General features: G+C 65.4%; 1 protein-coding gene across 1 annotated transcript; it reads right to left on the reverse strand.

Annotated features, from left to right (window-relative positions):
• Positions 1 to 2,256: 2,256 nt before the first annotated feature.
• On the reverse strand, positions 2,257 to 9,876 carry NOTUM (notum, palmitoleoyl-protein carboxylesterase). Its single transcript, XM_012789405.2, has 11 exons — positions 9,055 to 9,876; positions 8,008 to 8,060; positions 7,840 to 7,935; positions 7,356 to 7,416; positions 6,510 to 6,568; positions 6,036 to 6,138; positions 5,046 to 5,237; positions 4,823 to 4,923; positions 4,071 to 4,218; positions 3,157 to 3,204; positions 2,257 to 2,930 (listed from the first exon to the last, which is right to left on the reverse strand). The coding sequence occupies exons 1-11, from the start codon at positions 9,384 to 9,386 to the stop codon at positions 2,624 to 2,626; spliced, it is 1,500 nt and encodes a 499-aa protein (XP_012644859.1). The 5' UTR covers positions 9,387 to 9,876; the 3' UTR covers positions 2,257 to 2,623.
• Between the last annotated feature and the right edge of the window lie 2,459 nt (positions 9,877 to 12,335).

Consider the following 12,335-nt stretch of genomic DNA (forward strand, 5'->3'; position numbering starts at 1 on the left):
AGGCATGCGCCACCATGCCCGGGTCATTTTTTCTATATATATATTTTTTAGTTGGCCAATTAATTTCTTTCTATTTTTAGTAGAGACAGGGTCTCGCTCTTGCTCAGGCTGGTTTTGAACTCCTGACCTTGAGCAATCCTTCTATCTCAGCCTCCTGGAGTGCTAGGATTACAGGCGTGAGCCAACCCACCCGGGCTCAGGTCCATTTTTAAAGTACAGAGTTCAGTACTCGTCACTGACACCAAGTTCAAGCCGCACACTTCAGGTCCCTGGACGGCACAGGCTACACCCTGGCTGCCCTGCTAAGAAGGGGGCAGGCACGGGTTTTCAGTGAGTGTCATGAACATTCCTGCTCCTACAGAAACCGCCCAGGACACGGAGCAAGGAGGTCAGCAAGGGGAGCCCCACGGGCCGCCCCAGGGCACCCAAGGCACTGCCGGTCTGGGGATTGGCGCCCTACCAGGCACCCACTGTCTTCGCGGTGTCCTGGGGCCCGTTTTGCCACTGATCCTGCAGCACAGCCAGGCACAATCCAGCCCTGGGCCCAGGTGAGCCGCCCTCTTTCCTTCTTTTCCACAAATGTGGGGAGAAAGGGTCTATTCACTGCTGAAATCCCTTCGGGCCTAACCCACAAATATTGTGTTCAAGGAGCCCAGCTCGCCCAGAACACACAGAACCGGTTGCCTTTGGGTCCCTTTCAGCACTTGCTCTGCTCGACCATGCCCCCAGGTGGCAGGGCGAGGCTGGGGCGTTCCAGCGGAGCCGGAGAGCTACACCTGCCCAGACGGCACCAGCACCCTCAGGTCCTGCACCCAGGTCTTCTCAGGCCCAGGGCCGCCGCCCTGACTCGCTGGCACCGAGAATTAGAACCCAGGACACACCCTGCATTGGAGGTGAGGCACAGGGTCTCCAGGACTCTCCCCACTCCTGGACGGGGGTCGTAGGCTCCCTGACGTCCGTGGTCGAAGGCTGACCCGGTACAAGTCCCATCTGGCTCTTTGGGTCACGTTGTTTCTCTGAAGCTCAGTTTCTCTGCCTGTGAACTGGAGTTTATCATAAAACCCACCGCACGGGCTAGTGGGGGACCGGTGTGACAGTTGGTGTAGAATTCGGCTAAGGAAGCTCCACCCTGGACGGTGCCCAAGGTCAGCACTGGCACAACCTTGGTATCAAAACTGCAGAGCTGGCCCGGCGCGATGGCCTGTAATTCTAGCACTCTGGGAGGCCGAGGCGGGAGGATCGCTTGAGGTCAGGAGTTCGAAACCATCCTGAGCAAGAGTGAGACCCTGTCTCTACTATAAATAGAAAGAAATTAATTGGCCAACTAAAAATATATAAAAGAAATTAGCCGGGCATGGTGGCGCGTGCCTGTAGTCCCAGCTACTCAGGAGGCTGAGGCAGGAGGATCGCTTGAGCTCAGGAGTTTGAGGTTGCTGTGAGCTAGGCTGACGCCACGGCATTCTAGCCCAGGCAACAGAGTGAGACTTTGTCTCAAAAAAAAGTAAAATAAATAAAATTAAAATTAAAAAATGAGCCAGGTGTGATGGCGCCTGTAGTCTCAGCTACTCGGGAGGCTTGGGCAGGAGGATCGCCTGAGCCCGGGAGCCCGAGGCTGCAATGAGCTGTGATCACACCACTGCACTCCGGCCTGGACCACAGAACAAGAGCCTGGAAATGTCCCCAGGGTAACCCTGCTCCTGGAAGTGGAACCAGGTGGCTTGGAGCTGAGCTCAGAAGGGGGTGTTTCCACCCTCCTACTTTCTGTATCTTTCAATTGTGAACCATGTGCATGGGTGACCTAGTAAAAATAAATAAGATGCAGACTTTTAAGAAATTGTTAGCTGGATAGGAAGTGTTTTTCTGAGATGATAAGAGCATTTTAAAACTAGAGAGCTGGTGGTTGAATGCGCTAAGTGCCACCGAGCTGTTCCATTTGAATAGGTGTGTGTTAGGTGACTCTCAGCCTAGCAACACAATAAAAACGAACGGTTCCTACAGCACTGGGAAATGGGTGCCTGCTCAAAGGAGGGGCAGAAGCAGCCCCCAGGAAGGGGCTGGGCTGGGCGGAGGTGGCTGGGGCCCGAGCCTGTGCCCCCCACCCTCCCTTGTCTCCCTGCTGCCCTGGGTGGGGCAGGGGCCGGTAGAAGCAGGTGCCTGCATATCCGCGCCTGCAAAATGAACACGCCCGCAGGGTGAGGTTCTTTTGTTGTTGTTGTTGTTTTTTTCATTATTTAAAAAAAATATGTTACAAAACAATATCATTCATCATATAATTCTTACTTACTTTCATTTTTAAAAAATTTAAAGTAATAAAAAAGTCACTTTATAAAATAGTACAAAAGGGCTGATCGGCAGGGCTGGGGAGGCTGAGTGGGCTGGGGGTGGAGGAATTCAGTGCTTCGCTCTGGCCCCCCCACCGCTGGATGCTGAGGGAGGCCCGGGGGCGCGGGCTGGGAAGGGTCCCCAGGCCACAGCTGGGGCTGACAGCAAGTCCCCCAGCTCTGGCCTCCTGAAGGCAGGGCGAGAGGGGCAGGGAAGGCTGGGCCGGTGGCTTGGCTGGGTGGTCGAGAGGCAGGAAGACTGACGTGGCACCGGGCCGTGGCTCCTCCTCCAGGCAGTCCCCCTAGCTTCCGCTGCTCAGCATCCCCAGCAGCTTGCTGGGCTCCAGGCCCTGCTGCTGGGCCACCGTCTGCACGTCAAAGCCCATGTGCATGAGGAACTGGGCCACGTTCATCTCCTGCCCGGTGAGCTGGTCCCGGATGGTGGGGCAGGAGGGGTTGCAGTGGGGCCAGGGGCAGCTGTCCACCAGGTGGACAGGGCAGCCCTTCAGGGGGGCCTTGCCGGCCTTGTGGCTGTCGTGGAGGCTCCTGTCCCAGCAGTGCAGCGCTCGGGGCAGCGAGGTCCCCTTCACCTGAATGTCGGTCCAGTGGCTGCGGACAGAAACCCAGGTGAGGTCACTGGGGCCTGCGTGGCATGGCTACCACAGAGGGGCCCCGTGGCTGCTGTCACCACGGCGGCCTTGGCAGTCCTGGAGGGAGACCCTTTACCCAGGGCCAGAGGAGGCCCTCGGGAGGCAAGTGCGAAGTTGGGGGGATGGGGGGGGCCTTTGGAGCTAACGCGGCCGCCACCAGCTGCCCCAGGGCCCGGGACACTGACCTCCGCGTGATGATCTCGTGGGAGAGGCAGGCGGGGGCGAAGCTGGCCCTGGTGGGGTGGAGACAGCACCCCGTGAGCCCCACGGCCCCTCCGCACTCCCTGGGAGCTGTCACAGCCTCCACCCCTCCTGCTGCTGTGCCCGCCGCCCGCTGCCCCTGGCCCAGGCCTCGCGCCCCAGGCTGCACACTCCCTGCCACCCTCATCCCTTCACGCCCCCAAATCCCTGCTCAGGGTCCGCCTCCGCCAGGCAGGGCCCACCGGCCAGCGGCAGACGAATATTCTGCCATTTTTGAGACCTCTGCTTATTTATTTTTTTTTGGAGAGAGTCTCTCGCTCTGTTGCCCCGGCCTAGAGTGCCGTGGCGTCATCACAGCTCACTGCAACCTCCAACTCCTGGGCTCAAGTGATCCTCCCGCCTCGCCTCCCTGAGTGCTATGATTACAGGCGTGGTGAGCCACCGCACCTGGGCGGAGACCTCTATTTCTTTTTTTTTTTTTTTTTTTTGAGACAGAGTCTCGCTTTCTTGCCTAGGCTAGAGTGAGTGCCGTGGCGTCAGCCTAGCTCACAGCAACCTCAAACTCCTGGGCTTTAAGCAATCCTACTGCCTCAGCCTCCTGAGTTGCTGGGACTACAGGCACGAGCCACCATGCCCGGCTAATTTTTTTATATATATATATATTAGATGGCCAATTAATTTCTTTCTATTTTTATAGTAGAGACGGGGTCTCGCTCAGGCTGGTTTTGAACTCCTGACCTTGAGCAATCCGCCCGCCTCGGCCTCCCAGAGTGCTAGGATTACAAGCGTGAGCCACCGCACCTGGGCGGAGACCTCTATTTCTAAGTCAGGTGGTTTGCCGTGGATTTGCAGGGGCTGCGTGAGCTTCCCAGCCCCGGGGTCCCGGGCCCGCACTCACGGCACGTCTCTGAGAGTGCCGCGGAGCTCTCGGCCCAGGTTCTGGATGTACAGCCACTGGCCCTCCTGCACCGGCTGCCCCGTGAGGTGCACGTTGTCCACGGTCAGCTGGGCCTCGTCAAACAGCCACTGCACCACGAACACGGGGCCTGGGCGGGGAGGGGCGTGGCTCAGCTGGGCCTCCGCAGGCTCCGCCCCCACCCCAGAGCTCCGCCCCCACCCCAGAGCTCCACCCCCCAGGCCCCACGACAGGCTCTCCCCACGGGTGTCGGTGTGCCTCCTTTAAAACCCACCTTTCCTTGAAGAGGGACCCGGGTTAACCCCCACCAGCTCAGCCTGGCTCTCACGGGCCCCACCTTGACCAGAGTTTGGTGACATGTCCCCTCACATGTGACCTCATGACTCCTCCGAGTGTGGGGCTGGGGACGGACTGGCCGACATCCCCACAGCAGAGAGGGGCCACCACGGAATAACCTCTGAAGCACACCCCTGACCACCGGTGTAGACAGGGCCACCAGCCGTCCTAGCGTGCCTGGGACCGGGGGTTTCAGAGCTGAGGACAGGAAAGTCCCAGGCAAGCAGCAGAGACGGGTCACCCCGGTGCAGATCTGGGCTCCCTGGGCCAGGACAGAGGTCCCGGGCCTGGCCTCTGCAGGGGCCGCGGTCCACACTGGATGCTCAGGAGAGAGGGCCTAGGAAGTGTGGACGCCCCACGCTGCCCCTGCGCACGCCCCACCCCAGCCGCCCACTCACAGCGCAGAGTCGGGTAGACTTTGTAGCCGAAAAAGCAGTTCCACTCCTCGCCCTCCTGGAACTGGCGCCGGCAGCGCTCCGGGACCACCCCGTTCCAGTACCTGGGGCCACAGTGCTCGAGGCTTAGGCTGCGGTGGCCCTCCCGGAGCCCCTCTCCCACAGATGCCTCCACCCCAGGCCCTTTGCCCAGGGAGTGCCCGCCCGGGCCCTCTCTCCGGGGTACCTGATGCCCCGGCGGATGGCCTCCGTGGGCGCGCAGGTGATGGTGTCCACGCAGTCCGTGCGGCGGTACTGCTTGTTGTCCAGGAACCAGCCCGAGTCGGCCAGGCCGCGCACCTGGATGGCCGTGTGGCCCAGCTCCTCCAGCTGCTCCGCCACGCGGTCCACGTTCAGCAGCACCCCCGTGCCCCCGGCACTGCGGGGAGGGCCCGGCGTGAGGCCAGGTGGCTGGGCAGAGGCACCCACCTCTCCCCACGGCCCACTCAGCCCCCCGAGCTCGCCCAGGAGAGGCAAGCACCCCTACGCGTTCTGAGCTGCACACAGACGAGACCTGGGGCCCTTCCAGGTCCAGGAGGCAGAACTCGACACAGGCCCAGAGCTGAGGTTGGCAGGTCATGGAGCCAGACCCCTCTGCCAGCCCACCTGGGGCTTTCTCTCTGCCCAGCCCCCAGCTGGGGCCACAGCTCCCCAACACTGAGCCCTCTTCTCTACCTGCCAATTTACTTGTTTCCTTATCAGAAAATGAAGATAACCTACTTGGCCTTGGGGCCCTTCATCCATTCCACATGTGCCCTGGGTATCCTGCATACCTGCTGGGACACGGTGACCAGGACAGGTAATCCCCGGCTACTGGGCGTTATCCGCTGCTGACCCCTGACCAGCTACCTGGGTCGCTGCAGCCCAGCCTTCCCATACGCCAAGAGCCACAGGTCCAGAAGCCTTCTCTGGCCAGCTCCCAGTCATGGGGCACTCTGAGGCCGGACCTCGGATCTCCCTGCCCATGCTGGGTCCCCTGGCTCCGGCCTCTGCCCCTCCCGGCCACCTGCCAAGGCCTTGCCACCAGGGCTCTGTACGGCCAGAGGACTGGGCCCTGGGGTCTGCACAGGCTCACCCCCCTTCCCTCCCATGCATGCTCCCACCCCAGCCTTGTCCAGGGTCTGCCCCAGCCCCACACCCCCACCCCATGCCCCGCCCCCAGCCCCGCCCTGCCCACCTGCTCCCAGCCAGCAGCAGCACCTTGGCCGCACTCAGCCCTCTGCCCAGAAGCTCCCGCACCACCTCCTGGATGATGAGGGCGCCCATGAAGGCATACTCGTCTGTGTGGGGGAGGAGGGGCTTCAGGTGGGGGCCTGGGCGGACAGAACGGTCTCCTCCCCCACGTTGGCTGGCAGAGGGGTATGGCTGGGGGCCGGGAGAGGGGGTGATCTTCCTGGAGATGGGCCAGGGGCTGGGTGGACTGAGGGGAGGTGGCTCAGATGCACCAGGCTGTCCAGGGGGCCCCTCCCCGGGGAACACACAGGAGTAAGGACCCCCACAGGGGCCAGGCCAGTCATGAACAAGCAGGCAGTGCGTGCACAGGGCAGGCACCTGGGACGCCGGGTCAAGAGTTTGAGAAAGGCTGGAGGTTGCTTCTCCCCAGAAGCCCAGGTACCCGCCCCGTCATCCCTGGGGAAGCTGGGGGACTCACTCTTGTCAGACTTGGACGAAGCCCCACTCCACACGTCACTGGAGCAGTAGGGGATGAAACTGCAACACAGGACGGTGTGAGCCTGCCACGGCCCTCTGCTGCCTAGGGGCCCCCAGGAAGGACTACCCCCAGGACAGGACCCCCCTAGAAAGGAGCACCCCCAGGACAGGACCCCCCTAGAGAGGAGCACCCCCAGGACAGGACCTCCCTAGAGAGGAGCACCCCCAGGACAGGACCCCCCTAGAAAGGAGCACCCCCAGGACAGGACCCCCCTAGAAAGGAGCACCCCCAGGACAGGACCCCCCTAGAGAGGAGCACCCCCAGGACAGGACCTCCCTAGAGAGGAGCACCCCCAGGACAGGACCTCCCTAGAAAGGAGCACCCCCAGGACAGGACCTCCCTAGAAAGGAGCACCCCCAGGACAGGACCCCCCTAGAGAGGAGCACCCCCAGGATAGGACCCCCCTAGAAAGGAGCACCCCCAGGACAGGACCCCCATAGAGAGGAGCACCCCCAGGATAGGACCCCCCTAGAAAGGAGCACCTCCAGGACAGGACCTCCCTAGAGAGGAGCACCCCCAGGACAGGACCCCCCTAGAAAGGAGCACCCCCAGGACAGGACCACCCCAGGAAGAACTACCTCTAGGACAGGACCCCCCTGGAACAGGACACCCCCAAAGGAAGGACCACTCCAGGAAGGACTACCCCCAGGACAGGAACCCCAAGGAAGGACCCCCCCTGCAGGAAAGACCACCCCCAGGACAGGAACCCCAAGGAAGGACTCCCCTCCAGGAAGGACCCCCCTCCAGGAAGGACCACCCCCGGGAAGAGCCCCATGCCCCTCTTACACCATGTTGGCATTCCACCAGTGGGGGTTCTCCTCTGGCTGTGAGGACAGGATCCCTGTTCCTGGGGACACAGGGGTGGTGGGTCTTCCTGGTGGGAGGGGCCGTGCAGGGTTTGGGGACCATAGGAGAGTGCGTGGGAGTTGGGGGCCCTACTTGGCCTCAGCAACCCAGCTAGAGGCGCTGCGGGCCTGAACCCAGGCTGCCGGGAAAGCGGGGATGAAGGGTTTGGCTGCCCCAGGAAGCCACCACGGCCGCGACGCCCGGCCACGCTGTGCGCATCCGGATGCCCCCTTGGCAGCGCGGCCGCCTGCCAGCTGCTCCGAAGCGCGAGGGCCGTGGCAGGTGCAGCCCTGGCAAGCACCTCTCGGTTGTTGGGGCGAGAGCTCCCATGTTGGGGGACTCAGAGAGCTCACAGGGAAGACGCGCGGCTCCAGGGAGGGGCCTGCCGTGACCCCGCCGCCCCGCTGTCCCGAAGGGCGCTGACCTGTGCGAGTGCGCGGCCAGTCTTTGGAGCTCATGAGGCGCCGCATGGTGTCGTATCTGGAGTCGCAGTTCTCCCGGTTGAAGCAGTACCAGCCGCCTGTGGGCACAGCCGCCGGCTCAGGGCCCGCGCCCAGGGGCCCCCGCCCACTCCCGCCTCCCCGGGACGCACCTTCCAGGAAGAGCAGCCACCGCCGACTGCCCTTGGACTCCTTCAGGTAGTAGCTGCGGGGAAGGACGCGCGGCGGGCGGTCGGCGGGGCGGCGGGGACCCGGCCGCACGCGTCCCCGCGCCCGCGCCCGCTGGGGAGGGGTCGCTCCACCTGTCGCCGGGCGCGCGGCGGCCGCACGGGGGCGCCAGCGGCCAGGCCGTGGCGGGGCGCGCGGGCGGCGGCGGGTCCGGGAGGGGGCGCTCGCGGGCGGGGAAGGCCGCGAGGGGCTGCGCGGCGCGTGGAAAATCCCCACGGCCCGCCCGGCGCGGGACCCGCTGCGACCTCGGCGCCGCGGCCGGACGGGTCCCCGGGCGCAGTGGCCCTCGCGGGGGGCGGCGCCGCGCCGGAGCGGGGTGCGCGGGCGGGGCCGGGACGCGGGCGCCGCGGCGCTGTCGCAACCTGCAGCCAGCCCGACTGACGTCGCCTTCCTCGGGGTGTCGTCGGTGCACCGAGCGCGCGGCGTCCCCGTCCCTCCCCGACCCTCGGCCTCGCGTCTTCCCTATCTACTCCGGGCGGGGGTGCGCGTCCGCGTCCTACCTGCGCCGCCTCCTCGCCCCCCGCTGGCGCCGGATCCCTGGCGCCCGGAGTGGAGCGGGGTGGGGGGTAGGGGCAGCAGGACTCTCCCCGCCCCCTGTGTCGCCTCTACCTGCTGGAGCCAGGGCCACTGTCCTCGGACTACCATCTGCTCGCCCAGGGGCCGAAGGGCGCGAGCAAAGGGGCTGAGGGGTCAGTGCCCGATCTGGCGGGGGACCAGGCCTTGAGCGCTGCCCGCGGCCCGGGTGGCGAGCCATCGATCCGGGCCCTCCCCAGGGCCGGCGCCACCGGGCGCCCGACGGGAGCTCTTCCTGGGGGGCACGGCCGGGACTGCCAGCCAGGGGAAGGTCCAGCAGGGAGGCTGCGCGCGGGCGGGGGCGGGGAGGCGGAGGGTGCGCGCGCCACTGGCGACGAGGCGGGCGCCCGAGCGCGCCGGGGTCCTCGGGCGGGGGTCCGGGCCGGCGCAGGCCTTACCCAGCCGGGCTGCCATCGTTGCAGGTCACCGACGTGTTCAGCAGGAGGTGCAGGCGCAGGTCCTCGTTGAGCTGCTGCGCGGAGCAGGGGTACAGGGACTGCGCCAGGCTCTTGACCTGCGCCACGAAGCTGTCCATGTTGCCCTCCACGGCCGTGAAGTCCAGCGGGAAGGTCTCCACCGGCTGTCCGGCCGCCGGCGCCGCCTCGGCCCGCTGCAGGGGCGGCGGCGGGGGCGGCTGCTGGCCGCGGCGCCGCCAGGTCTTCCTGCCCTCGCCGCCCCCGGCGCAGTGCAGCAGGCCCAGCAGCAGCAGCACGCGCACCCTTCGGCCCATGGCCGCGCCGCGCGGGTCTGCAGCCACCTGCGGAGAGCGGGGGGCCTTGAGGCGGTGGCAGTCGGGGCGCTGGGCCGGGGGCGCCCGGGCCGCTGGCTGCTCCTGCTCGCTCGCCCCGCTCCCGCCCGCCGGGCCTGGCGGAGAAGGCGCGGCGGTCAGGCGTCGAGGCTCTCGGGCCGGTGCCGTCGGCCTCCGCAGCAGGGGCTCCGCACCCGGCCGGCCCAGGGCAGCGCAGGGTCTGGGTGCGCTGGCTCCGGCCCGCGCCAATGAGCGGCGGGGGCCGAGCCTGGGCGTAGTTCGCGGGGGCCGCGGCGGCCCGGGTGCCCGCGCGTTAGATGTGCCGCCGCCGCCGCCGCCCGGGCTTGGCGGAGGGGGGAGGGGGCCGCGCTCGCTCTTTTCTTGGCGGAGGCATCGCCTTTTCTTCCCAAACCGCAAGGCTGACGGAGGGGCCTGGACTACCCTGCCGCGGCCGCCGGAGGCGCTCCCGGCCCGGCTCCGTGGGGGGCAGCGCGGCCGCGCGGCCCAGGCGGCTCCATTCACCGCGGCCAGCCCGGCGCCGCCGCCCCCGCCCCGGGGCAGCTGGAAGGGGCGGCGGGGGGAGGGGAGCGACAGGGAGGAGCAAGGCTTTTCCGCGCTCGGGGACTCCGCTTGGGGCGCAGCGGTCCGCGCCCGACGGGCTGGGGGCGCAGGGCGGGTGCGCTCACCTGGGTCCGACGGTTTCCTCCGCACCGCCCCTCCCCCAACTGCCCAGGTCCAGAGCAGCCCGTGGGCGACTTGGACTGCTGTGGCCGGGCATTCCCCTACCCCGGACGGCCCCGGCGCCGCGCACTCACCGCGGCCAGCGCAGGCGGCCCCGCGGCCGGGCTTCTCAGCGTCGCTCGTCCTGCACCGCCTGGCTGGTGCGCCCGGCTCCGCTGCGCTCCCCCTCTGGCGCTGGCGCGGAGCCGCCAGGGACTTTTATCCAGCAGGGCCCCCCGGGATCAAAGCGGCGGCGGACACAGGGCTTCGCGCCGAGGGGCCGGCAGCAGCGGCGCCGGGGCCTCCCGGAGGAGCGGACAGGTGGGGCGCGAGGCCCTGGCTCCCTGGGCGACCTGCGGGAGGGACAGGGCGCCCCAGCTCGGCGCCGCGGGGGAGTCGCCCAGTCCCGCGCCCGAGTGGGCCCTGGGTGAGGGGCGCTGCGACTTACCCAGGTCGGTAGGCCGCGGTATGAGGTCCCGAATCTTCCTCCCTGTGCACTTGGCTGCTGTGCCCCGTGCCGAAGACCCCCCAAACCTCCCCCTGCCTCAGCGGCCACTGGCGGAGCCCAGGGTGGGAAGCCGCTGGCGTGGTCTTCGCTTGGTGACCTCCAGGCAACCAAGTGCATTCGCCCATCGCCTCACCTTCTGGGCGCACCTCCTGCTGCATCCCAAGGTTCGAGTCACTGAGGACCATGAGATTGCTGTCAGGAATCAAAATCGAGGAGTGAGGACAGGTGTTTGTTCATGGGGCTTCCCACTGGAGTGGTGGGTGGTGGGGAGTAGCAAGCACAGGGTCACCCTGGGAGCACACAAGGTGTGTCTGCACTTTGGTTGGCTTTTTCTCCCTCACGCTCCTGCCTGCAGTCTGCTGGAGGTCCTTGCCTCCCTTCTAAAGACAGGAAACAGGTCTTGCCTTTCGAGACAAGGGTGCAGACCTGGGGCAGGACTTCCAGAGTCCCTCCTAAGTAAGGGCAGTGGGCAGCAGACAGCACTTGGGAGGCACCTGCAGCACCTCCTGGGGCAGGGACAGGACGAAAGGCTGCCAGGATGCTGTCCCAGTCGCAGGCCCCCCCCCCAGCTGTCCCCAGCGCCCAGGCGGAGAGGGGCTGGAGGAAGAACGTCCACCCACGCAGGCAGGCCTACTGCCCGGCTCTTGCAAAACGCAGTGAGACCATGGAGAACTCTCTAGAGTTGCTGCACCGAGCATTTGAGGGGCGACGGGGCCCTAGTGTAAACCACGGGGCCCAACGTCAGGCCGAGCACTCAGCCGGGAGGGAGGCCGGCTGGGTGACAGCAAGGTCCACGCAGCAGGCACCCACCCAGGCCTCAGGTGTGCGCCCATTTCCCTGACGAGGGGAAGTGAGTTCGGAGAAGCTAGCGGAAGAGCTGAGACTTGCAATTAGCTCTGGTCATTCAGAAATTCTTGTTGGGACAGTTTAAAGGCCATGCCTGGAACTAGCCAGCCCCAGTAACCTCAAGCACAGGTCCCAGCCTGAGGTGTTCTCCTGGTGCCCCCGCCCCCAGGTCGGCAGGCTGACCTGGGCCTGGTTTCAGCATTGAACCAGAACCTGCCCCAGGGGCCTCTGCCTCTAGCCGCCTGTTACTCCACGTCCAGGGCAGGGAAGGGCTAGCTTCCTGCTCTAGCTTCCCGCTGCATGGCCTACCTGGCAGAGTGCTCCCCCGCTGGCACGGCTCAGAGCCACATACCCCCCGGTGGGGAGATCCCAGGCAAGGCCGGAGACATTTCTCTGTGCCTCCGTTTCTTCTCCTTCTTCTTTTTCTTTTTGAGACAGAGTCTACTTTGTTGCCCAGGCTAGAGTGAGTGCCGTGGCGTCAGCCTAGCTCACAGCAACCTCAAACTCCTGGGCTCAAGCAATCCTCCTGCCTCAGCCTCCTAAGTAGCTGGGACTACAGGCATGCGCCACCATGCCCGGCTAATTTTTTCTATGTATATTAGTTGGCCAATTAATTTCTTTCTACTTATAGTAGAGACGGAGTCTCGCTCTTGCTCAGGCTGGTTTCAAACTCCTGACCTCGAGTAATCCGCCTGCCTCGGCCTCCCAGAGTGCTAGGATTACAGGCGTGAGCCACTGCGCCTGGCCCGTTTTTTCTTCTTTAAAGCAGGGCACAATGACTGTGCCTCCGAGGGTCGTCCTGGGATTACGGGGGCCTGTGCATGAAAGTGCACAGCAGGATAGCAGTCGTGATAGCC

Source organism: Microcebus murinus, unplaced genomic scaffold, assembly GCF_040939455.1.
Source record: "Microcebus murinus isolate Inina unplaced genomic scaffold, M.murinus_Inina_mat1.0 scaf010_hap2_Mmur4.0, whole genome shotgun sequence".
Taxonomy (NCBI): Eukaryota; Metazoa; Chordata; class Mammalia; order Primates; family Cheirogaleidae; genus Microcebus; species Microcebus murinus.

Excerpts from the sequence above, each read along its gene's own strand:
- NOTUM (XM_012789405.2), bottom strand. The coding sequence starts at position 9,386 with ATGGGCCGAAGGGTGCGCGTGCTGCTGCTGCTGGGCCTGCTGCACTGC. Across the intron at positions 7,936-8,007 it reads GTGGCTGCTCTTCCTGGAAG|GCGGCTGGTACTGCTTCAAC; the intron begins GTGCGTCCCGGG and ends CTGTGCCCACAG. Across the intron at positions 7,417-7,839 it reads CTGGCCGCGCACTCGCACAG|GAACAGGGATCCTGTCCTCA; the intron begins GTCAGCGCCCTT and ends CTGTGTCCCCAG.